The 26,421-nt window shown below is 43.6% G+C and overlaps 5 protein-coding genes across 6 annotated transcripts; 3 read left to right on the plus strand and 2 right to left on the minus strand.

Annotated features, from left to right (window-relative positions):
- Window positions 1–77: 77 nt before the first annotated feature.
- Window positions 78–11,574, minus strand: LOC6609671 (protein FAM13A). Of its 2 annotated transcripts, none has more exons than XM_032717164.1 (3): window positions 11,373–11,574; window positions 2,147–3,838; window positions 78–1,028 (listed from the first exon to the last, which is right to left on the minus strand). In XM_032717164.1, exons 2-3 carry the CDS (start codon window positions 3,830–3,832, stop codon window positions 318–320), a joined length of 2,397 nt encoding a protein of 798 aa, XP_032573055.1. In that variant the 5' UTR covers window positions 3,833–3,838; window positions 11,373–11,574; the 3' UTR covers window positions 78–317. The 2 variants fall into 2 exon arrangements, with proteins under 2 accessions (XP_032573055.1, XP_002034329.1); XM_002034293.2 differs by lacking the exon at window positions 11,373–11,574 and adding an exon at window positions 4,395–4,898.
- A 6,201-nt stretch (window positions 11,575–17,775) lies between these two features.
- Window positions 17,776–18,835, plus strand: LOC6609672. The gene has a single exon (XM_002034294.2). It carries the CDS (start codon window positions 17,869–17,871, stop codon window positions 18,460–18,462), a length of 594 nt encoding a protein of 197 aa, XP_002034330.1. The 5' UTR covers window positions 17,776–17,868; the 3' UTR covers window positions 18,463–18,835.
- On the plus strand, window positions 18,755–20,468 carry LOC6609673 (SH3 domain-containing protein Dlish). Its single transcript, XM_002034295.2, has 3 exons — window positions 18,755–18,938; window positions 19,229–19,352; window positions 19,409–20,468. Exons 1-3 carry the CDS (start codon window positions 18,893–18,895, stop codon window positions 20,304–20,306), a joined length of 1,068 nt encoding a protein of 355 aa, XP_002034331.1. The 5' UTR covers window positions 18,755–18,892; the 3' UTR covers window positions 20,307–20,468.
- On the minus strand, window positions 20,465–22,260 carry LOC6609674. The gene is made up of 3 exons (XM_002034296.2): window positions 21,128–22,260; window positions 20,931–21,067; window positions 20,465–20,866 (listed from the first exon to the last, which is right to left on the minus strand). Exons 1-3 carry the CDS (start codon window positions 22,151–22,153, stop codon window positions 20,806–20,808), a joined length of 1,224 nt encoding a protein of 407 aa, XP_002034332.1. The 5' UTR covers window positions 22,154–22,260; the 3' UTR covers window positions 20,465–20,805.
- Window positions 22,261–22,264: 4 nt separating this feature from the next.
- On the plus strand, window positions 22,265–23,792 carry LOC6609675 (ataxin-10). The gene is made up of 3 exons (XM_032714852.1): window positions 22,265–22,378; window positions 22,433–23,513; window positions 23,601–23,792. Exons 1-3 carry the CDS (start codon window positions 22,367–22,369, stop codon window positions 23,765–23,767), a joined length of 1,260 nt encoding a protein of 419 aa, XP_032570743.1. The 5' UTR covers window positions 22,265–22,366; the 3' UTR covers window positions 23,768–23,792.
- Window positions 23,793–26,421: the final 2,629 nt, after the last annotated feature.

Below are 26,421 nucleotides of genomic sequence, written 5' to 3' on the forward strand. Positions count from 1 at the left end.
TTGCAGATTCTTGGGTTACACATAGATATCAATTCCGTGAATCAAATGTCTAGCGTGTGCTTTCTCAATCACTCCTCTTTCGTTTTGTCTCATAAAATTTAATCTTCTTTTATTACAATTACTCAATAGATGTTTTCAAAAAACAATAAGGAATCAACAATATTCATAAAATGTATCATTATAGAATATATGGTAAATATAAGTCTAAAAACTACATGTAATTTGTATAGATCTAGGACTGTATTTGTTTGGTTGGGTATGAAATAAATAGTTTTGCATGCGTGGATGAATGGAAGAAGGATATCTGTAGCCGTAGCTTAATGCCCAATATGCTTCTTGATCAGGGCCTGCAGTAGTCGGACCTTGGCCTTCTTCTCCTTGTACTGGGCATAGGTTTCCGTCTCCAGTGAGCGACGATCCTGCTTGAGCATCTTGCGTCCATTCTGCTCCTCGAACAGCGACTCGTACTCCCGAATGGTGGATTTTAGCAGGGATTTCTCATCGCGGGCTCGATCTAGCTGCTCCCACAGCTGGTCCACACTCAGTGCGGCGATATTCTCGCTGGCGGCCTGGTTCTCCTGGCTTGTGGCCGAATTTCCCGTTGCCGGACCCGTCAACGTGGTGGTGGTCGTCGACTCGTCGGATGAGGCATTCTGGGTCAGAGTATTCGGGGCATTCGAGTCGCTGGGCGAGTTGGTGGTCTCTGTGCTGTTGTTCGATGAATACTGCAGCGGTGTGGAAGTGGCCTCGAACACCATGGCCTCGTGCTCCAGGATTGTGGGCAACTCGGGTATCCCTGTGCCCGCTCCAAACATCACAGTGCGCGACACCAGACGCTTCAGCTGCCGGTAGCGATCGTAGAGCGGCCGGGCAGCATCGCGCTCCTCCTTGGTAATGGGATGACCATAGAGGCTCTCAAAGTACAGCAGTCCGTGCTGCACGGCGCTCTTCTCCTGCACCAGTTGGTCGGCATTCAGATCCTCCAGCTGCTCAGAGCGATGGCCATTCACGCGTTTCTCGTTCAGATTCTGCAAGATAATAGATACATAGGAATTAGTAAATTAACTTTTACAATCAGCTTTAATCACATTTATAATATATGACAACTGCGATTCGATACAAAACGATAAAAAGCTGGCAATCAGTGGAACAGAAGCCTGTAGTTAACTGATAAAGACCACCCACATTGGTAAACAAGACAATTAATCAGTGGCACATGGAATTAACCACTTTTGATTTGTTTATGGCAGACTGGCGATGACCAAGCGACAATGGCAGACATTCAAAAAGAAGATGCCAAAGCGCCAAATAAAAATAGAAACAAGTGCGGAATATATCCGTATGGTAAACAAATTATACATATTACAGTATAACAATAATATATGTACATATGGCCAAGCACTTGGATGGCTGCTCTTTGGGCATTTGCCCATTTCCACACCAGAGCCAATCACACTTTGTTTTCTTGGCAGAAATTCAATTTCGAGCGGATTCCTTTTGGGCGAAATGTTTGTCTGCCGCGCTCTATGACAAATATATCATTAATTTGTCAATATAGAGAATGTGGAGGCTTGTCTGAATTCATATCGTATATGTTTATAATGCGAATGAAACAACCTAATTTGGAATGCGCGATTTCGGTTTGTCCGACTGAAGCCATAGAAACGACAAGAAAATAATTGAATATTTACATTATATAAGTTTCTTCAAATGAAATTTCCTTTAATATAAACTCAAAATGTTATTGCAAAACCCTTTTAGCATCGAGTTAATAGATCTATTTACACTTACTTATCCTATTTTCCCCTTAAAAGCTCTCTGACAGGGAATAAAATGTCGACGAACCGCGAAATGTATTTTCATATTCTAGCCAAAACAACATTTTGTTTTCGAAAAATGTGTACCAAGTGCCGTTCGACAATGGGGCAAGATCAAAGTTGTTGCCAAATTGCTAAACATGTCACCCGCAGACGGAGGTTGTCGAGGCAATCTGCGTATAATAAATATATGATATCTGCCTATTGTATATAAATAAATATATGGAAATGTTTCTGACGTCAGTTCCACTCGCTAATTGTCCTAAAATATTTTCGTGTCTCGTGATTTTGCAGAGCGACGAAGAGCCGCTAAAGGAAATCTCAATTACCTGCTCGATTTCAGCGAGGGTGGCCTTCATGCGCTCCAGCTTCTTGGCAACCTCCTGGCCACCGATGCCGGCGCCTCCACCGCTGCCCACCTTCAGACCCAGAGCTGCGATGGGATCAGTCTTGAGCTCGTGCCGTTCCTTGCGCAGCTTGCTCAACTCCGCCAGGGCGTTCTTCATGTACTTGTCGTTCAATCGCTCCGCCTGCGATGGCCGGTAGCCCAGTCGCTGCTCCAGGGATTCCTCCAGCTGCACCAGTTTCTTCTTGAGCACAGTAACGCGCCTGTTGATGGCCTTCACTCGATCCTCGGGCGTTTGAAATGCACCCATCATGGCGGGCAACACTTGTTGCATAACGTCGCGGGTTCGCATATTCTCCAGCGAACTGAACGCTCGCACTGCATCCATGGGCTCCAGGCAGCAGTCCATGTCGGTGATGTCCGAGTGCAGCTGCACGGTGGATGCCTGCTTGGGAAACTGCTGGGGATATGGCATGACCTTGGCCAGTTTGGCGGCCGCATCCAGATTGCCACCGATATGTGGTCGGGAGTGGGCGTACCTTCTGCTCAGAATGGGTGCCGGTTCATCTCCACGCTCCCACGGCAGGGACTCCTGCGCGGAGGTGAGATCCAGGCTCTGCTGCTGCCTCTGGGGTTTGGCCTTAATGGGCGCGGGCGCATTGGAAGTAGGCGTGCTGTCATCGCTGCCCGCCGAGGAGCTCGTGGTGGGTGTGGGGGAAATACTGGCGCTCCTCTTCGACTGCAGCTCCTTCTGCTGCTGATGGAAGTCTATCAAGTTGTTGTCGTTGTGATCTGCAGCAGACTGCATTGCTTGTGTTTGATTCTGCTGCTGTTTCCTGCTGCTAATGAAACCTCTGCGTTCGTACTTCAAAGCCGACAAGTCGTACTTGTAGGCGCTTTGCTCATCCCGTCGGGATGGCAGATACTTGGAGCCACTGCCTCCGCCGCCCTTCTTGGCCACCCCAGACTTGCGCACCGGCGGCTGGCGGGACTTGCAGAAACGCTCACTGCTGCGTCGCCTTTCGTGCTCGCACTCGGAGTCATCGCTAGCCTCCTTTGGTGGCTGGCGAGCTGGGCTTGTCTCCAGACGAGGACGCTCTTTGGCTGCTTCTCCTGTCGGCAGGTTCGCCAACGAGGCATTGTTCTCACCCAGCTCCGAGCACTCCTCCTGCTCCCTTTCGAACTCCTGCCGATAGCTGGCGTAACTGGCCGTGCGCTTGAAATCCTCCGAAGAAACCCGGCGAATAACTTCACACTGGGCCTCCAGAAGTTCGGCCGCCGCTTGGGCCGTGGAAGACACGATGGCTGGCGGTTCTGTGAGCAGCTCCTCGCTGTTGCTGCGCTGCAGCTTCCGATCCTGGCCAAAGGCCGAGGTGCTGTCCAGGCGCTCCTTGCGCTTGCGCGATGACTTCTGCCATTCCGGAGCCGGATGTATGATCTCCGGCAGGTAGGTGGAGTTAAAGCCGCTGTTCAGTTGGCTCTTCTCCGTGCCCGTCGGCGTTGGCTTTTCCGGACTGCAGACCACCTCATGCCGGTCAGCGGGATTCGAGGACGACGAGGATGAGGACGATGATGAGGATGCTGCGCTGCCGCACGAAGCCGTCGACGATGATGAACCAGTGAGACGACTCAGGTCGTCTTCGTTCAGCCCAGTTGTGGGATGGCGCATGCCGCACTACAGAGAAGAGAGAGAGAGAAACGGAGAAACACAGTGAGACAATGTGAAAAATCCATCAGAGTTCCGTGACGAACTCAAACTTAAATTATAAATAATTAAACAGCCCGAGAAATGTCGTTTCCCTGGCACAATTAAGTGGGTTAATAAGTGACCGATACACCGTGTCGTATGAGTAATATTCTTTTCGACACATTTTTTTCCGCCTCGTCATGAACCATCGTCAAAATCAGTAAACGATTTCATTAAACTATAATGAAATATTCAGTTTATATAATTCGCAGACGATTTTATAAAGTAACTTATTTTTTATAAAAACTTGTAAGACAATTAAAATAGGTATCTATTACTCTACACCCAATTTCTCAAATGATTCTTCAGAGTTTTCCATATAATAATTATATTAATTATAAATATTATCAATTATCATTTTTAAAGTTTTTCGATCTGATTTATATAACACAGTGATGAAATTTTGGATAGAAAATTGATAAGCGCGTTATTTCATAATTATTGTAAATATGATATAAGTAACCCAATAAAATGTAAAATTTACCAGAATATATGTTATAAGCCTGGGCGTCATCTTGGTTGGCTAATCTCTACTTTAATCAGTCTAACTAGATTTATTATCACAATTAATTTGATAGAGTTAAGTTTTGATCACAAGCGTTTGATTTGAATAGACTTTTGTTGGGCTCATAAAAGCTATCATAAAAATGACAACGCCTTAAATCTCGCTTAATAAATTTCAATAAACACTAATTGAAATTTCCTTTTCACGTTTTTGCTCGTTTTTTTCTTTGCTGTCTGCCTTTTTTTTCTCAAGTGTTTCAACTGCTTTGTAGGCCTGTAGTTTATCAATAATTCACATGTTGTTGGTTGCTGTTCAGTTTTTTGCACAATATTGGCGATTTTCCGCGATAATAATTTAGCCAGCTCTCTAGCTAGAGTTTTCTCAAAGTATCTATTGGTTTTTGGCTCGGACGCAGCCGAGCAAAAATTATTGAAGGAGGTAACGTTCTCAACGTTGCTTTCTTTGGGCGCACCGAATCACTATTAAGCCCATACCGCTCCGACCTCGCGAATTATATGCGAAAATCCCGCGAGAGCGGCCAAGATATAGCAAGAGAGAGTGCGCCCGCGCAGTGATATAGTTCCCCGATCCCATACGATACGATACGATCCGATCTGTCGGGAAATAGCAGGCAGTGAGGGGTGAGCGGGGGTTGGGTTTCAGTGAGAGGGGCGGCTAAAGGTGCGAAAGCTTTGGTAAACAACACTCGCGAATGCTAACAAGACCAACAGGAGACATTTTTAGCCACTGTGGCTTTTATCGGGTCCACCTTTACCTTCCTTATCAGGTGGGGGGTTGGATGTGGGTTTATGTGCATAGGCGGGGTGCGAAAGGTTCGCCGTAGGGTTAAAAATAAATCTGGCCTGCTAATTAGCAGCAGCTCTAGACTATATGACCGCCTTAATGGCTTGAATTAATTTATGCACTTGTTTACGCCCTCAGCAACACGCGAATCCAAAATCGATCGATTGATCGCACAGATTCGGTGAATCCGAGGCCAAAAACGGGTAGCTGGAGCGGGAAATAATCACAGAAATATGCAGGGGCACAAATGCGAAATGCGAGAGACAAATTTCAAGTGCAATGTCACGACGTGTGTACACACATGTATGTATTTAAATTAAAACAGCTGCGAGGCGTGCGAGCTGGAATTGCCTGAGTCACTATCCTCTAGGTTAACCAAATATCGGAGCATCTTCGGTCAACTGCCCGATGCCCAAACGAGACGCACTAATTAAGATCCACGCGCCCTACAGTGACGTCAATGGCGAACGTGATCGAGTTCAGTCGCCAGCGGGAGACAGAACATATCGAAATAATATATATTTACAATATTATGCACTCAGAAAATACATAAGTTCCTTTGAGTTCGAAATCTATTTGAAATACACACTCCATTTCAAATAAATCTTAACAGACTGCCGTTATAATGCTGCAAACATTTATATTATACATGTAAAATGTAAAAAACAACACGGCGTATGCGTGATAAATTTTACAGCCACCAATTGGCAGTCGCATTAAAGCCAAATACCTATTTATAACTTTACATATTTCAATAATTTAAAAATAAAAACAAATGATAACCAAACTTGATATAAAAGAATGGCGCGTGCAAATCATTTCCAATTGGCTGGCCCATTAAAGAAGGGTCTTCGCTCTTTATCAAATTAATTAGACTGCTTAAAAAGCTGCGGCGGAAAGGGGAATTAGTTTGGGGGATTTTCGTAGGCGAATAAATAGGGACAAGTGAAAGCCTGTCGCCTGACACCTTATAATGGATAATGCATTTGGACTTCAATCGAACTGCTGTCGTTTGTGTTGTTTCTAGAATTAAAGTACGCTGGTATTAAGTTCAAATCACGATAAAAACGAATGGATATCATATAGCATATAGGATCATAAATGCTATCTATATATATGCGTTACAAGCTTCTGTTTGCTAAATGGCTAGCAGAGAATCGTACAATTTACTCATCGGAACTGGAAATAATATCGCTGTCATTATGATTTCTCTTCTCCGCAATTGTTTATGCAATAAAACGGTTCAGTAATTGTTTACAGAGTAGCAACCGCACAGCTGCATGACTCAAAAGTTCCGTCAAAAGGTCGAAATGGATAGCCATACGTAATAAACCACCAATCCAATCCACAAGTCACAGCTGACACGAGCCCACAAGTGAATTGGCATTTATTCGAATTTCGCTTTCGGTTTTTTTGTATTTAGATAAAGATTGCGACTAAGCAGGTGCTGTGGCCAGATTCCCACCTCCTTCTAACCAGACATTCTCGATAAGAGTCCTTCGTCATGAACTATTTATGGACGGCAGACGATTAGAGTCTAAGTGGTTTGGAAACAAAATCAACTCGGCAATAATAATTCAATAGACCGCCTGATAGGCTAAATAAGCCAAATATATGTTAGGAAAAACTATTGAAAAGATAAATGTGAGGAAAACGAAAAGCACGGAAACAAACTCATTCTACTTAGCAATGATTAAAACAAATGTGCGGTAAAGTTGCACAAGATATACCTATTCTTTAATCACCCAAACTCTAATTACATATTGATTAACCAAAGTAAAATCTTTTAAGGTACTTTCATATATAAATTAAGATTTAAACGCTGTTCAATTGTTTTCAAAGAGTGCCGCCAGGAAGCCCATAAATTAACCTAATCCTCCGCCGCCCCGAAGGTCGCGCAGTCCACTTTTTTGAAAGAGCCACGCGCCGAAATCAATATGTTTACCGCCCGGAATGCCACGAAAACAAAGTCATGGGTACAATAGCATGTGGATTTATGGGGGCTTTGTAGCTCGGCTCTGCCTCAGCTTGGAACTGGCGGTAGCCAAATGTACCGCAGCCTCGCCGCTCCAGCGGTGAAACGCGTCAGAGTCGCCTCACACTGCGTTGCTAAAAATTGGCCCACGCCGCGTATGCGCAATTTGCGACTATGCGTGCTAGATGCGAGTTTTGGGCATTTTAACAAGCCCGTGCGAATATATCTGGCCGTCGAGACTCTGTCCGATGATTACTCGAGTACAAATATTGAAAAGCCATTTTCACCAGCTGATAAGTCGGATTTACCTGGTAACCAGGCAATAATATCTTCAAAAATAACAACAGCTTCAGACTGACGTGCGCCGGTTGAAACCGGAATTTAACCGGTGGTGACTGCAGGTCGTCCCCCGGCCCCACATATTACTCTCCTAGTCAGCCACCTCCATTGAGAGGTTTTAGGTCTCCACTTTGGGATCGAGTGGGTAAACAGTGTTAGCGTAATTGTGCCTTTGATATGGACGGTGGCACTCTCGATAGTATATACCTTAGTGGTATGCCGTGTTGACATTTCATCAATTCGAGTGGCTCGGGAATTCGGCAACTGAATCGTAAACAAAACGCTAGTCTATATCAGTTTTTATAGCTTGTTCATCCATTAAATGGTATTAGACAATTGAATTATGCATTTAATTAATATTCTAGGTTTTTAGGTTTCTGAAATTGTGATGTCTTGGCAGTTATATAATGGCGTATGAACTGTTTTCTTGGATTTGAGGTAATTACAGATACTTTTTATTTTACTAGCTACTTTTAGTTGGCTTCCAAATGAGTCACTTTCAGTTTGCAGCCAGTGCAATCATTGTCCATAAAATTCCATCAAGCGAAGACAAGGCCGGAAAAGTCCCATCGAAAGTGGGAAATGGAATGCCAAGCTGGCGGAGTCTTGAAAAATAAAAAGATATCCGTTGCACACAGTTGACAGCACGTACTCGCCCCGAATGGATACAAATGTGTGTTTATAATTGAACGACAATTAATCACACAGATTAGATAAGGGCAAGCCGATTCACCGAAACTGATAGCGAATTTAATTTATGTACTGCTACTGGAATTTCAAGCAGCCATCTCAAGTGGCTAGGCATGATCATAATATGTGGCCTTTTAGATCCGAAACTAGGCAAACGCGTTTCTATTTTTGCCAAATTCTATTTTTAAAAATAAAGACTGACAAACATAACTTTCTGCAGCAAATGGCATCAATCACGGGCTATTATATCGACTAAACAAGTCACCCCCCATCGCAACCCCGAAATCGGTTAATGTCAGTCACGTGTTTTTTCGAGTTTTTCGGCTGCAATTTCGAAGATTGCGCAACTTCAACGCCAAGAAGGAACGTAGTGTGGTAGAAAACTTGAGACTAACCAACAAGTTATGGGCCAATGCCAATGGAATAATACCAGGTTCGAGCCAAAATGCAAATGCGAAGCTCGCTAAAATTTAATGAAGCGCGGCTGAAACAGCAAACAGCTAAGATTGACAAAAAGTTAGCAGGAAAACTGAAAAACAAATTACGAACTTGCTGGAAAAGATGTTAGAATGTTAGCAAGAAATGTCAGAAAAGATTGTGCATGGGTTCAAAGTTCATATCCTTCATTTTCCCCGCGTGACGTAATAACTTTATTGGCAGTCACTTGATCATTTTCTGCTGTTATTGTTGTTTATGTTTCTGTTTCCATCAATTAACTTACAAATTCCGCTTTCTGCTCTCTTTATGCGCCGTCTTCATTTTTGCCCGCTTTCGTTAGAATCAATAAATTTCAATTGATGAAGGCATCTGCAGTTCATAAAAAATATCGACAGCAATCAGAAATTTCTTTTTCCAGTTTCGTGAACTTTGCCAACGCGTATTATAAATGAAATCAAACCCACCAAAGGGGCAGAAGAAAGGGGAATGCGAAGCTGGTTGCCATAATTTACGAGCTGCGTTCAACGTGAACAGGTTCCCCCCGATTCATTTAATTTATTCGCATTGATTTCATTTTAATTTTAACATTTAATTTCGGATGGAACACGACGCAGGCCAATCTTCTTACTTAGCCAAATGAATCCGCTTCCTAGCCAATGGTGTCACATGGCCGACTGATCCCAGACACACTCCAGCCACATGACCGACCACCACCCGGCACAGTTGGTCACGAGACCCACAATCGAGGCACACGACCCTGGCGGATGCATCAAATGGATGCCGATTGTCTTATTCAATCGCCGCGCGGTGACTCGTGGTTTTTTAATTAATGATCTGCAGATCGGAAAACGACAAGATCATGTGGCAAACAAAGTACTGCAGTTTTGTTAAACAGTTAAGTGATATTCACTTGTTAACTAAGGCTTTCAGCTTGAAGTTTCTAAATTAAGTATCTTGGAATGTCAATATTTAAGGCATTTGTTTTTAGCTGTCTATTTATGAACTTGTTTACCAAAGCTTTTTGCAAAAAGGTGCATAATCTCTTGCCTTTACGCTAAAAATTGTACTTAAAAAGGCAGTAAACGTGCTGTTTTACTAGCTCAAAACGGAATAAAGCGAATGCAATATGCAATATTTTAGTCCCTTATAATAAATCCATACTTTGTTCTCTGTATGTATAATTCCGAGATATATCTTCTTCTACTTCCCTGATGAAAGTGGCGTTTTTTTGTCTGGGCAAACACAGAGATCCCAGACGATAATTTTATATATGGCGATCAGTGGACCAGGCCGAATGCCAAATAGAAATTTAAACAACGCCAAAAATAACCGCACGCTTGATTTCTTACACATTGAACTTTTCGAACAATGTCTAAAAATAGATGAAACCGCACAATTTGACTAAAAACGCAAAAAAACACTGTTTGCTAATCTGTTTAGTTTACGCGTTAATTGAATTTCGTCGTCGGGACACAGTGGCTTCCCAAATGTGGTGCATACTTTCAGCATTGACTACAGCTTAATTGGCTTATGTTCAACTATAGTCATATATATGAAAAACAAATTCAAACGTTGACTGTCAATAAAGATGGTAATTTTTTGGGTCAACATACTCGGTAAACCAATTTTCGTTGCACGTCACGACGAATCCCTTAGCTTGGTGGCAACAAACCCGAGGGGGGCAAAAGGAAAAGCGCTAAAATGGTCTATATTATATTAACAAAACGACAAAACCGCTTGATAACAAATAAGGCAAATGGGTGGGGGACACATCTTTTTCGGCAGGGAAAACTTTCCGCTCAGCTGTAGGGCCCACTGTTTGTGGCATGACTCAAAGTCAGTATTTGTAGAAACAGAAACAGAAAACAGAACACAAAGTGGATCGATTAAATGGAAATGTAATGGAAAAATCGGTAGCACCACTAACAAGATAACATTTTCCTTTGTCACAGGGCAAAAAAATAAACTGTATATGAACTATATGAACGAATGCATGGCGATAAAATGGATACCAAGGGGGGTATCAACGGGCTTTTCCCCAGAAATCCCCAGCGTTTGTTCAACTTTGTGGCAGGCGTCTGAAAATATGCAATGGATCCTATTACGTTCGCTAACTTTTTCCATTGCCCTGGCCAAATGTTTTAATTTCTTTGTAAGCCGCGTCGGTGGCAGAAATAAACAAAGTATTATTTACGTATGTGTATGATACACCTCGCAATCAGTTGGCAATCGTTTATGTAAATACATGTACAATAAACGGCAATTGTGGCGGACAGGTGTGAAAATACGGGAAATTAAGACGTCCCATCGGAAATATAATGGGCTTATTTACCATATTCGATACTTTAGAAACAATTTTCCGTTCGTTTATTTACAAATATTGTGTAACTTCCACGAAGGGAACTAATTCGTTTAGAGCAAAGCGTAGCATTTGCAAATATTCGTGGGTAATTGTGTACCATCTACTGGCGCGCACTGTTGATTAGAAATCTGAATACTGTATTAAACACTAGAATGTGTTTATTAACTATTAATAAGTGTTTCCTGCACAATTGTATTTCCTCCTATTGTTAATGGTTTGAAATACGCAAGATAAAGACTGAAATCTATTACGATAATACCAAATAACTTGACTGTCGCAGATAATCCCTCTTATAACTCCACTTTTCGATCTATGTTTAGTATTACTCAAAATTGAATGCAGTACTTACAATGCAAGCCTTAACGGACTTCCAAAGATTTCTCCCAAAGTCTTCAATCTTGCTGGTTTTTCCCCGTACGTTCGCCAGTTGCACGTCGTTTTCCGTTCGACTGGTGGTGGAAAAAAAGATGACTGAGACTGAACAAATCGAATTGAAGACCGATGGGTACGCGAAATCACTTGGCCCGAAGCTTAAGATACGTTTTCGAACCGGCTAGAACCGTTGGGATGCAGAGTCGCAGGATAGTCACATTGCCGTTGATTCACACGCGCACTCGTTAATGGAGGCGATGACGGTGTCCTTATTGATAAATTAACTATTATTTTGCTGTTGTGGCCTTTCGCTATTATTGTTAACTTTGGTATGGTAGCTAGCTCTGGTTATTGTGGTTGCTGGTGGTCCAGGATTTCGCAATCTCACGCAATCGTGCTCTTTGTTTCGGGGCCCCTTGGGCTCTTGCCCGCTCACTTTTCTACTCGCTCTTGAGCTTAATTTTTTTCTTGACCTTGTAACGACGGTTGCGCTGATCTACGACAAACTCATATCGCGATCTCTGCACATTTTCGCTATCTAGACTATAGCTCAGACCCAAATGGCGTAGCACTCCTAGCGAATACGTTGTGAATGGATTTTAGTGCCGGATCGGATGTGAATTCCCTCTCTCTCTCTCTTTCTCGCTGGCGAGTTTGAGTTTCCTCCCGTTTTCTTTAGTCCGCTCCTTGATCCTTCCTCTTTCTGGGATGTAAAGAGGATCTCTCGACAACTGAATGAGTTACCGACGACGACTAACGGTGAATGGGCAGGCAGAGCGCACCTGTCGCACTTTTATAGCACAATCGTATCCTGCGATCGCTCGCTCTCGCTGTCACTCTCTCTCACTGAATTGCAGTTGCAAGTGCATTCGCAGTTACACCCACACTCTCTCGCTCTCGAGCTCGTTCTCGGTTCCCCCTCTACGGGTATGGCTGTCTCGCTCGCTCGCACACTACGGCTGCTTGAGGAAGTGAGTGGACACGAGACGGTATCTGAGCATGTGTCTTTGCGGTTTTCGGCTGCCGCTCTTTTCGGGTAGTCTTCTCCGCCTTCTTGTCCTGCCTCCTCTGCTTCTTCTTTCAATCGAGAGTTTTCCCCCTTGCAACGCCGTTGTTTTCTTCTTCGTTGTTTTTGTTGTGGCTGCCGCTTTTGGCACTAGGGCAATTATGTAAAGCGTTTGTGTTGTTTGGCTTACTTTAAAAACTTAGACACAGCTTTGGAGTGCTTTTATTTCGTTTTTGTTGTTTCTCTGCGTGTACTTGCAGCTTTAGCTCTCAATTGTTGCTGTTTTTGTTGTGTGCGAGGTCATCGACGCGCATTAGCCGAAAAAATCGATATTTAGCACTGGTCGCACTAGATAAAATTGGTTTATGGGTTAGCTTATGGTTGCCGATTTGTCCGATGACAAATAACTACAGAAACTGGAGTTTTTCAACGCACAAACGCATATACAAATTCAATAACCGGGCCGCGAATCGAAAAACTTTCCGCTGACTTGGACGCACGTTGTGTCGCGAGACGCAATTTTTCCAAATGGGAGCTGCACGATGTGATTTTTGGAGCCCAACGAAGCGGCGCTCGCTCTCTTTATCTTTTTCTTTTCTCCCCTTCTTTCGCTCTGTGCGCTCTCTCTTTGCGCAGACTCTTTTATCGCTGAAGTTTTTAATTCGGATTCCTTTGCATTAATTATCCAAATAGCGGTCTGATATGCGGCCTTAGGAGGTCCTTGGATGATGTTTCCTTTCGGGGGAGTTGTGAAATGGGCGTGTAAACAAGGGCGTAATGCGCTCGCGCGCTCTCTTATCTTTTCCTACGGCGGTACTCTTCAGATGACGATGACGTTGCACATGAAACGGTTAACTTGGCGGCGCATCTCTCTCGCTCGCTCTCACTTGACTAAATGCTCATTTGGTTCATTTTCATTTCGGTGAAGTGAATTTTAATTGCGAATCTCAATGAGCGAACTTATGACGGCAATTGCATACATTTTTGCATTCTGTTTATCCATAGCTGAAAATAGAAAAGTCAATTAGGACTCGCGTGAAAACCTTTGATTCTTCAAACCCCGATTGTGCAATCTAAGCATGCAAAAATAATACCAACAAGTGCGGCATCAGATTGAGCAATCAAAACCAATTGGATGCAATTTACGTTTGGAAAAGCGGAGAAAGGGGTAGTGCTCAATAATTTACGGGAGTCAAGTTCTTATTCCCCAATGAGCCCTCGAGAACTTTCGAGAAATTCCCAACGCGAGGAGGCATGACCAAGGGGGCGGGGGGTTGGTAAGAAGTAAAATAGTTTCTGCAATTGGCTGGCCAGTTGCAGATTTGCATTTAAATTGATGCGGCTGCGAATCATAAAAAAAATTTGATTATGCAAATGAAACGAAAACAACGGAAAGAAAACAGATTGTGTTTTCTGGAAATTCTCTGGTAATGCAGTAAAGCAAGGAAAGGTAGGTATATTATTTTACAAACATTTTTAAAAAAGCGATACTAAGGTGAGAATTACAAAATTAAACTTTTCTTTTGGTATCGCAATTAATCAACCGAAACCTGCAACCGTGAGGAAAAAACGAACTTAATCAACCTGTTCCATGGATTATCCTATGTACATATATCGATGCCATCATGAATATACAAATTTATAATGCCTAGCCTGTTAATATCGCCATTAAATGACTAATTGATTGATGATGTCTGGCACTTAACCCCAGATGGATATGTTGCGTGCCTTAAAATATAACAAAATAAACATGCGAAATTTTCTCCATTTGCTTTTAAAGCGATATACATATAATATATACGACTATATATTTGCACATTAAAATGTCTTTGACGTCGCAGACAAAATTCGAAAACAAAAAAAAGTTTTATATGTTCTGCTTTATTTCGGGAAAGAAAAATAAATAAAATCAAGACAGAAACCGAAAAAATGTAAACATTGAAATGAAAACACGCTCTGTTGTGTGTACGCTCGCAAAAAAATCAAAAAACACGTAAAGGATCCCTGCAGTTCCAAAAACATTACAAAATTGGCAGACTCTCTCACAAGTCCTTGATGCAATCGACCCAGGTGCAATAATCCCAAATCGGATGTTGTAAAGTTATACACTGACAAGTGTAGGGGGCAACAAAGAGTATGCCAAGAAAATTAAAAACGTTCGATTAAGTAAAAGTTGTTAGGTCAGACATTTAATAAAATCTATTTGATTTACATTCGGCTTAAGTTTTTCCCAGTCTCTCAATAATAAATTTTAATTTAATCTAATATATATTATTTATGAATGTAAATTGAAGTAAAATCAACGACAGTATCTACACTACTTTTTTCGAGTGCAACTTTAAAGCGCCTTACCCCTTTAACCAGTTGCAACATTTGTGCCCACTATTTACCTAATTTTCGGCGGATCTTTCTGCTCTCTCGCTCTTTCTGCTGACTTTCCCGCACTCACTCACACGCACACGAACACATACACGGATAGAGGAAGTGCGAACAGTGCGACGGAAAGAAAAATTGTGAACCACACCGGACGAGAAACCAACATCGAATGAGCGGAAAACTAACGGGCGCACGTGCTTAAAGCAGCGTAGTCCAAAAGAGGGGAGAGAGCGCCAAATCATCCGGTGGAAATGGACATATGGGTGGATTGAAAGGGGCAGGGGGAGGGATGAGAGTTCGTTTTCTACTGAATGAAAGCGACAGGCTTCGTGTGACTTCGTCTGCACTCGTCTGCCCTTCGTTTGTGGATCTGCTCTTCACAACGCTCGCGCTCTCTCTCCCTCACGCCTCTCCGAAAAGTAGGCAAGGACGTGGCTGCAACGGCACACCTACGCCCCTTTGGTCACGCCCCGCGCGATAATTAAATATCGCACATACGCAGCGTAAACACTTCCCTCGGCTTTTCAGGCGGTAGGGCCTTTGCCTTTGGCCCCTGGTCGCATTTCACGGCTTAATGCCTCGATTCGCTGCGGAATGCTCGACCATAATGCATGCACGTCCTTGAACGCAAACTTAGAGCACCGCCTCTGTCAGCCGTTCGCTCACATCCTTTAGAGCTCCTGCTCTTTTATTGCACCATGCAGTGAGATAAAAGTATAGATAATGGTCCTATAGGAATGTTTCCGAAACGAGCTTAAAGCGAAGTAACAATTTCAGATTTAATTACAATTACATTTTGATTTAAAAGTGCATGCTTTCTTTAATAAAGTGTTTTTTATCTTTTACCACTCAACAACATCCGGAGAGAGTTTTTAAATGCAGTTGAAATGTTCCTTTGATCCTTGGTAATCCTTTGGAGTTTCTTCAACTTTCTTTCATCTAGAGTATATGATTTCAAATAACTCCCAGGACCAAATGAATACTCAGGAACGATGGTGATTTTTTGGTGGTTGTTTAGCGTTTGGTATTTTAAAAAACAAAAGCAAGAACTTACAAACAAAACTCTATATCCACCACCTGAACGTTAATGCTGCGCTGATATGTACATACATATATTCATATGTAAAGGACTCATGTAATTTTTCTCAGTGTACGTATCCGTATACGTGCCATTTTACAATGTTGCAAGCGAGCGGCGGATAGTGAAATCCGGAATTGATGCTTGGGCACGAACATAAAAGGGATTTGGAACTTTTATGGACTTGTAAGACAGCTCTTATTGCGCATTTTGTGGTTCCCGAGTCGTAGTCTTTCCCCAGAAACTTTCACTTATCCATTCCTTGTCCAGGCCAAGTGTACATATATATAAATATGTATATATGTACATACATATGCACCTCTGTATGCACACAATAATCCCTCTTTAAAATCTGTATACATTTTGGATATTTGCCAATGGCTGAACATTTTTAGCGAAATCGAAATACGTGCATTAAGTAATTTCGAGCCAAAATATGGTTGATTTCTCTATTATCCACCGCCCCTGCATTTTTCCAACCCCCTTTTCTCTTTTCTCGCCAACTACATTACACAATTTTTGAAATTGAAATGATGTGATGAAATAGCAAATTTCTTGCCCAATTAAAAGTGCAATATTAAGGGTAACTATACAGTGTAAGTTATTAAATAAACTAACTAAATAAATCATGAATCAAACCAAGTGCTTTGCTTCGCTTTTTAATTTGCATTTAATTGATGTGGAAAATTAAGGTGTGTATTTTTATAAGTGGGTTAATTATTTGAATGATATAGAGTCCTTTGGTGAAATTGTCAACAGATGGGCTAAATTTATAATAATCGATTTGGAGATTCAAAAACATATGTACGTTCATGAAATAAATCATCCACAAGGTCGTGGAGTTTGCATTTCACCACTTTTGTTGCATCATTTAGGGGTGCGAAACATTCAAGGTCATTTGCTACAAAAATTGATGCTACAATTTATGCAAGGTCGACTGTTGCATGTTAATTTGAATTTACTTCCGGGCATATATTTTATTAAAATATGCGTGACAACCGAAAATATCTGACCCACAAAGCCAGTGAGCCACTTTTTCCGGCCCGGAGCTGGCATTCTACCCCATTTTCCGCCTCATTCCTCTTAATTTGGCCCGCTGTCTAGTCTCATTTTTTGGCCATCAGAGGTCCGAGCAACAATTACCCGCAGACACAACAGCCATGATGAGTGGGCTGGGCGAGAGCACCCACTCGATTCGCCCACCCATCCACCTCCTGCCCCGCCCACTGGCCGCCCCTTTTTGTGAATGGCATCCGAGGACTGGAGGACTGCGCAGAATCCTCTCTATCGATTAACTCGCAACGCAGACAGCTCTCTCTAATAAAACTTGGGATAGGGCATGGGGATGGGTTCCTGGGATGTGCGTTGTGGGATGGATGGGGGGAAGGGGGTCTATTGGGGGTGTGGCAGCTGCTGCTGATGATGCTGCCACTGCTGCTGCTGGTGGAATAATGCTCGAGATGCTTAATGCGCAATTTAGTTTGGGGCATGTGCACATGGGGATACGCCGAAGTGTAGGTCAGTTTGGACACTTTCTCTCTTTGGACCCATCCTCTCTCCCTGAAACTCTTTGTTTCCTTGCCCTTTCCATCGGATTCCTCTCGCTGAATTATAATCGAATGTTGCATGCGAAAGTTTTATCCTTGGCACCAAAATAGTGCATTGGCCCCTCTTTTTTCAAGAGATATAGCGCAATAGCGCTATAGCGCAAGTTACGCTCGCTAAGAATGATGAAGTCTCAGTGTGGCAGAGGGGTTTAAATGCACTTTGAATTATATATAATATTAAGTATTATACGTTTAAAAAATTCATATATCTCTAACTTATTATGTTCTATTACATTACAAAATTTACATATATCTTAACTTTTAGTTACATCACTATAATATAATATAAAGTTCTGAATAGAGCTAAGTAGACTTTGGTTATACAGCCATAACTATCTAGTAAGGTAACACCTTCGAAACACAATTCATAGCGCCTGGAGCTAACTAACAAACAAACACGACTAAAATGGTGGTTGTACAGGGAATGTACGAGGTCACGGAGCTGGTGGCTGGCAGCGTGGGATGCGTGTGTCTATACATGGCCGGATGCAATGCGCTGCCCGTGGAGCATATTCCCGATCTTCCGTCGGCGCTGTTCGTTCTGACCACAGTCCTTGTTCTGCATCATCTGAGGGTAATGAACTGCGCACCGCTGCAGAAGCTTTGGATTTTGCTGGTGGAACTGTTAGTCTCTTATGTGTGCACCCAGGTCGTAGTGCTCTTGTGGCTCCAGTTGCACCGCCTTATGAACGAACTTCGGGACCAAGCAGTAAATACTCGTATGGGCCTGCATCTTTTGGAAACCTATCCAAAAGTCTTTATGTTTTTGCGCCAGGATGTCTGCTATTTTGGGCAGCTTATCATGTCCTTGGCGTGCACCTACAAGGCGATAATGGTCACTCATGCCCTGGACTACGCCCTACCAAATCGCCGGACCTACAGGTACTATGAGACTAACGCCATGGATGACAACTTAGGCGATGGTCCGCGGCGTTCTTACCGAAGGACCAACCAGCGATCAACACGGAGGAAGAGTACCGCGCGTGGCCGCACAAAATAGAAGCTATTGCAGAAACTGGATCAATCAAATCGGCCAATCTAAACGCCGTTTTTCTATACTTTCGATCATTGAACTAGCCCACGCGTAATAAATTATCAAGGTAATCGGCAGCCCGGGTGCATTGCACCAAAATCGAAGGTGCTGCTCAAGAGCAGTTTACGCTTTACTAGAAATTTGCATGCTTGAAAGAGCAGAGCCAACACGTACACACAAAACCAACCTATTTTCAAATTTTGGCGCCTCTCGACAATCGATTAACGGACAACATCATCATGATTAGCCAATCGTATGAATTCCACCTCTAACACCTGAGAATATTGAGAAGAAGAAGCGCGTTGTGTCGGATCCAAACAATAAAGAAATTAAACAATTAGCCAAAATTTGGTTGTTTTTCGGTTGAAGGGCGCTTAAGTCCGAGTGAGGGAAAGAGATGGCTTTTCTTTGCCCCGTGCGCATGAGGCGCGACAAGAAGAAAGGTGTGTTGATAGAAAGCGGAAGAAGCAGCACGAAAACAAAAGACTTCAATCCCGAACTTGTTGCAGGAACTTAAAAAAAATGAAAATAGTTTAAATCAGTTTATTGGTGCATTTATTTTGTATATCAATGTACAAGAACTGTACAATGTACAAGAAATGTTTTTACTCTAGCTTTTTTTCTTGAAATTATATTATGATTGAATGTAATAAGGTATAAATTTTATTTAAATTTAATTAAATGTGACATATATTGTACCTAAATAAGCATTTTCAAATTTCCCCTTTTATAGCTACAAATGCCAGCATAGAGAGGGACTTGCCTGCTGTGGGTGTATTGGGCATGGGCCGCATAACTGGTTCCTCCAGCATTGAAACACTTGTAAGAGTGGGCATTGAAAAGGAACACGGTCTAAGGTAAATCTATTCCACAATCAGTTTAAATAGTTTGTACGATATTCATTATATTTTAGTCCTGATTCTAAGATGGTTGTGCTGCACGACTTTACTCCTTGCGTGGATGATGAACTAGAGGTGAAGCGTGGACAGCTGGTTAATATCTTGTACAGAGAGAACGATTGGGTCTACGTGATTGGTCAGGACTCTAGGCAGGAGGGTTTTATACCCTTCTCCTATTGTGCTCCCTGCAACACGCAACTGGCGGATTTGGCTGTCAAGAAGAAACTGCCAAGGGAACAGTGTCCAGAGCAGCCGATCGAAGAGAATATACCACTTTTGGGCACGGATAACAAGCTGGATGTTCTTTGCGATGAAACTTTGAATCCTGGCTCTGCCAACAGCATAGAGAACACACTGCTGGTGGAGCCAGAGTGTACACCTTTCGTGAAGGAACCGTCCGGGCGCTGTATCGTTTTGTACACCTTTATAGCCAGGGACGAGAATGACTTGTCCGTGGAACGGGGTGAATTTGTAACCGTGCTAAATCGCGAGGATCCCGATTGGTTTTGGATAATGCGCAGCGATGGCCAGGAAGGATTTGTTCCAGCCAGCTTTATTTATTCTGCAGACAGTGTGCGAGTTTTGCAGCAACAGAAAGCCACATTGAATGCCATGGAGACCATTTTGCAGCAGGGTCAACCAGGCCAGCAGACCCAGCAGCAGCAGCAGCCACAATTGGGCTTGGGAACAGATGATCTACGCTACCATGGCACGGAGCTGGTGATGCTGTATGATTACAAAGCGCAAGCTCCAGACGATCTGTACCTTTCTGTGCGGAGAGGAGATTGGATTTACGCAGACTTAACCAATCAGACTGTGGATGGCTGGCTCTGGGCTTATGCTCCGAAAACCCGCAAATATGGATTCATTCCGAAAGCCTATGCCCGACCACCCGCCATGACCAGCCTTTGAGAGATAGATTCACTACCAAAATCGTTTTAATTATCACTTCGATTAGCACTAAATCATAATATTCGTAAGTCTTCCAAACACCGTCGAATTGCATTTCGAAAAGCGTTACTTTGTGGCTTGGGTATTCTTATCTTGAACACTATAATAAATAATTGTAATAAATTGTGCCTTAGATTTATTTTGTATGTGAGTTTGCATAACATATCGTATACACTTAATCTAGTGATTTCATTCTTAACTGTAAGTGCCTCGTAAACGAATATCAAAAATATCTAATATAGTATTCCATGTGTGCGTGGGCAGCACTTTGCTAGCATCTAGGTCTAGATATGAATACTAAAGCACTGTAGGGGCCAACCCCTCGATATGCACTTGGTTTAGATTATTGGATTGGATATGCATCCAAGCGGCGCAGTTGCGTAGAGTTATGCTCAGCATAATGTTGTACGCACTCGCACGTCCAACTGGATTTTGGTTATCACCTCGGATTGGCGAAGGTCTACTTTATGCCCAAACTGTCGCTAGCAGATGAGCAGTGCGAGCAATTAAGCTCCATATTTCTGTAAATAGAGAGATTGGCTAATGAGATTTTGGCATTTGTAAAAGAAATTGTAATCCTCCTACTTCATAGCTTCTCTCAGCTGCTCCTTCTCGTTCATTTCCTCGCGCAGTTTCTGCTGCAAACTGAGAATGAGATCGTTTTTATTTCGAATCTGAAGCTTCAGATGCTCAATCGTCTCCTCCTGAGCTTCGAAAATTGCCTAGAAGTAAAACAAATCTTATATAGATGTGATAAATACATGAAAAAGAAATTATCTTACACGACACTCCTCCATGGATTCAGAGTACGAAGGCGGCTCGTCTAAGCAGAAGAACTCCCGCACTAGCTTGCACTTGCGCAGCTCCTCCTTGGCCATCACTGAGTTTACGAAGATCTGCAGACCTTGCACCCGATTGTCGAGAAAGACGGCATTGAAGTTATCGCCGAAAAGCTTCTTCCGGGGCAGCATGAGCGTAAGATTGGGGAAAGCCTGTTTTAGCTTGCTATTAAGCCGCACGAAGTCGGTGTAGCGTCGCATTACAAGCCAATAGTCGTTGGTCTCCGGATTCTCGACGCGCAGCTTGTAGGCAGTGAAACGCGCACGTTCCTCCATAACCTCGTAACCAATGATGGGAACCCTTAGCACAGCATTGGGGTCCACGGGCGGCACCACCGATCCCGAGGAGAGAGTCATCTGGCTGGCGAACATTGAGTTGGAGCCAGTGTGCCGGGAGCTGGATTGGCTGTAGCCCAAGCTGCACTCGCTCATGCGGCGAGGAGTTCTAGAGTTGGACTCCAAGTCCACGGAACTTCCACCTGCCTGGTTGCCATAGGACGACTGAGTCAGGTCGCGATGGGAACGTGCACCGCCGAGCATTTCTCTTTTGTTTATCAGCGTTCTCGGAGATTGTTCGTAACTGTGAGAGCTAATCCTTTGCAGGCAAACCTCTGACTTGGCGTTTGCCACCGTCAATGGAGCACCGGAATTGCTGGCCAGGATTAAACTAACATCCCCCTCCGATTTGCTGCGCAACAGGCTGTTGTTTTGGTATTTTCCGATTTGTCGTAGGTCAGGACTCGAGTGGCACTTGCGACCGAGTAGCTTCTGCTCCCGGAACAGGTTCCGTTTGTCCAACCCGCAGACGGTGTTCCCAGTTTTTAGCAACGATTTCTTCGGTGACGTTATTGCTGTGCTGGCCTTCTTAAAGAGCGTTGCTTGTGAAGTTCTTGCTGGTGCTGCTAAATGGTTGTTATTGTTGCCGTAGCCAGTGCCTGTTTCTCTTTTTCGAAGCGCACGCAGTGACATTGCTTGGTTTGTCTTGATTTCGCTGTAGCGTTTTGTTTTCTACATGACTTAGTAAATTTCCCAAAACGAAATTGCTTTTCTCCGTTTTCTTTTGTTTTCTTTTGTGGAGTGCAGTGTGACCGCACTCCGTTGACACAATTGAGGCAGTGTTGGCCAGCGCTGCACAGGCCAATCGATTACAGTTGGCGGCAAACAGCTGTGGGTCTATCGAAAATGGAGCATGTGGTAAATATTATTGTTATTCTCGTGAAATTTATTTAAATAAATGATTTACCCCAGCAAATCGAAACTAAAGAGCTGATACACAAGCTCGTGAGCCTGAGCATAACCGAAAATGAGGAGGAAATTTCGGCAGTACTTAAGAACCTACGGCTTTTGCTCACAAAAGGCAGGGAAAACCAAGAGACTTTGGCTGGAAGTGTGGAGTTCTCCATCTTTTTACATGCCGTGGCTTTCAATCCAGTGATGCGCACGGAGCATCGGCTTATACACAATCTATCTCTGCAGGTGCTAGCCAATAGTGTGGTAAACAATGAGACCACCCAAGCACTTATCTGGAGTCAGCATGGCTTGAAGATCGCCGAACAAGCTTACGCTTCTCCCTTGGGAAGTTCGAATAATGTGCTCCTCATGATCATGTACAACATATATCTCAGTGGTCATGGTCTTATCACCGACTTGGTGGCACTTAAAACTTGTCTGCAGCTATGGCGAGCTCTGAACGAGGCCCAGTGCACCTATAACTTCGAGTACCTACACTTCTTTCTGGAGCACTTCATTGTCCAGAATGGACGAGCCTGCGTAGCTTGTTACCAGAAGCTGGAGACGGAAGATCGTGTTGCTTTCCTCGACTACGTGGCCCACTATCTGAGGGAAAACAGTCCCAATGGTGATGTTACGTTGTTTTTGCTGCAGCACTTTGCCAAAGAATTCCGCATGAAATCCGATTGCCTCCTGCGCGAAACGATGAAGCTTAAGCATGAGCTTCATCCTCGTGAAGTTCACACCTTACTGCGCATCATCGCAAGTGCAAGCGGCTCTGAGAAGTATGCCAATGTGTATTCCAACGACCAATCGCTGTTCATCAACGTGAGCAGCCTGCTGAGATGCATTGTGTCTGCTGGCAAGGAACCGGATGGAGGCGGCCTTGATAAGCCCATGACGAAGCTGGAGGAGGTGGCACTCACTTCGGACACTGATGCGGGCTACGAGAAAAAGGTGTCCTATGAACTCAAAACGCTACTCGTACGCTGCTCCGCCAATCTTCTGTATGACAACAAGGCCAACAAGGGATACTGCCTGGACACACAGCTGCTGCCCACGCTTCTTGAATGCACAACGATGGATGCTCGAAATCCGTGTAAGAAACATATTTGAAACAAGCTTAAGTAGTGTTTCAAACATTTTAAGCTATTGCTTTGTTAACATTTTACTTTCTATGCCCCAGTGATGAAGGAGTGGAGCATCCTGGCCATCCGAAACGCCTGCATCAACTGTCCGGAGGCGCAACAGGTGATCGCAGGCTTGACTATGCAGGGCTCCGCGCCCAACGACATCCTCACCGAACTCAACCTGGACATGGGAGCACTCCGCATCTCTGACAGGCAGCAATAGTTTAGATGGCCCAGCATACTGCTTACATCCCATGAGAAATTGGCAAACGAGCCATGACCACTGGCTGGCCAACAAGTGGTTAGATGTTATTCACACTACGTCATGCTCCTCGCAGTCGTTGCCCCCCTTTTGGGGCTTTACGATGCGCTAATGGCATGCCAACAGATAGCCAAAGGCATTCATAAAAGCGATGTCAACGTTTAATGGTAAAGCGGGGCGGAATTGTGGCGGTCGGCTAGCGTGGCTAGCGAAGATATAAAAATAGCTGCCCATGTACCATGCTCTGTGTACCATTAAAAAAGAGATGCCTAAATCCATCTAAATTCTAAATTTGTGCGCACACTGCCGCAGTAGCGGCGGATTCATCGGCGAAGTAGAGTTCATGTTTATGGCGTAATTAAGCAACGATGACGTCTGCTCGAGTAATTCCTTCGGCGGTTTGCTGCAGGTGGCAGCTCCGCCCTGACCAAATCCCACGTCCGAATCCGCTGCCAAGAGGCGTACATATGTATGTAGAACGATTTTATGTTTATGCTGGCTAACAGTGGCTGCCATTGTTTTTCTTTTTGTTGGCTCGTCGCGCTCCCCAAAAAGAAATGCGAAGGAAAAGGCTGGCGAGCGACAACCACTGGTGGCTAGTAGCCAGTCAGTCTGTGCTCTGCCCTGGCCAGCAGCAGACGGAGCCGTACCGCCGCAATCCGATCGTTAGGAACCGTAGAGCCCAAAGATCGCGCTCTTTTATTTCGAATTTTGTGGCTCGCTTCACGGGCAATATAGCCATTTATTTCGGTTGTTATCGCTTGTTCGCCTCGATTTTTAGTCGGTAGTTTAACCAACAATTTTATTTTAGACGAGCCGGGCCGGGCCGCTCATAAAAACCAAACACATCGTTCATAAACAATTAGACTGGGGCCAGCGCCAGTGGCTGCCAACCAGCTAGCCAGCCAGCCAGAGATCTCCGTTGCATCGGTGCAGCTTTAATGGTAAACACCGAGGGTATATGTGTCTGCTCCTCTTATATAACGATAAATCAGGATACCTGACGGACGTTAACAACGCCTGACAGTTTATGAGATGGGCTGTCGTCGGTGGCAGGAGGCGGGAGGCGGTGGTGATCCAAATCCGCTGGCATTGACATTATTTATGCGGGGCATTAATTAAATACACATTTCTCAAAATTCGCTTCTTTTACGCCGGGGCGGAATTCAACGTGTGCTGCGACGTCTGAATAATACGGCACAGACCAAAAATACAATGGCCGACAGCAAGTAAAACAAAGGCTAAAACACAAAATAAATAAATACGGACGGTCGTTTCGAGATTTATTTCGCTGTGCTTTAAATTTTTCAAAAAAACAAAAAAAAAATTCTAAAATTTCTGCGTGTCAAAAGTGTCAATATATTCGCGCCCAAAACGAGATGACAATGAGTTGTGAATTAATGATGCGACGTTGCCTCCTCCACTTTGTCAGCCAGGAATCACCTAAGCCTGCGGTGGGTCGTTCTAAAAATAAGGCCAATTGCTGGCTAAAAAACTAGAAAAATAGAAAAGAAATTCGAGAAAATCGCATTCGAAGCAAAGTGGCACATGCGTTGGAGCTCAATGACGCACTTCAGTGACGCAAATGCCTGCAACTCCGCGACTCCCGCTGATGCAAGCTGCAAGATCTATTCCCGGAATAGATCGCGGAAGTGGAGAATAATAAACTGGCGGCTCTTTGAGTTTCTTTATGGGTTTTCTACCCCACAACTAAGCCAAATGTATATGATGACATTTTTGGTAGCCAAATAATGGTAGCGCAACAAAGGAGGAACATTTCGACGGCATCCACATGGCAGGCAGTACTAACCATGTATATGACACTTGTGCACGCACACAGTGCTCCGCCACCTAATCCCCACCTGCCACGCCAACCACCCATCCATCCGAGCACCCACTCGGCGGAGGCGCACCTAATTCTCGCAAATATTCCGCAAAGAGGCGAAATCATTTTTGAAAAGGAATTCTCATTTTTGTCATCTATTTTTCTCGCCTGAATGTGTCCACTAATTTGCTTAATTTCTGTCAAAGACCAACGACGAACGAAATTGTGGGAATTTCTGGTTGTCTTGGCAACTTGTATGCAAACACACATAAATAAAATAAAAGAAAATAGCACGGATTCTCCAAAACAACATAATTAATGGGCGCGTTTTTGGGATTTGCGTGAGGCGAACTTACACCTTTGGGTATCTTAAAAACTAAAAAAGTACTACTCAAAATATGCCTATGATGTGCAATATTAGAAATCACATTTATTTCGAAAACGTATTAAAAACGTTTAGTTCAAAATAACAAGTAATAAACGCAAAGTACATAAACAGTTGACTACAGTTTCTCTAAGCACCATTAACTAATAAATCACATTTATGAGTTCCATTTCAATATTTCCAGAATAATACTCAATATTTTTCTAAACTCGTTGGTCTATCCGTCGTTCCCTTAAAACATATTTAATTGCCAGTTTTTTTGAAATCCCAACACTGCTGCTCTGCCTGCCGCTGTTTGCTTAGTATAAAAATAAAATATTGTTTAAATTAGAGAGGTCTGGGATCGGATGGGGGACGTTGGGATTGTAGGCCCGGCGAAACACCTGCCGAATGATGAAAACGGCG

This window comes from Drosophila sechellia, chromosome 2R (assembly GCF_004382195.2).
Source record: "Drosophila sechellia strain sech25 chromosome 2R, ASM438219v1, whole genome shotgun sequence".
Taxonomy (NCBI): Eukaryota; Metazoa; Arthropoda; class Insecta; order Diptera; family Drosophilidae; genus Drosophila; species Drosophila sechellia.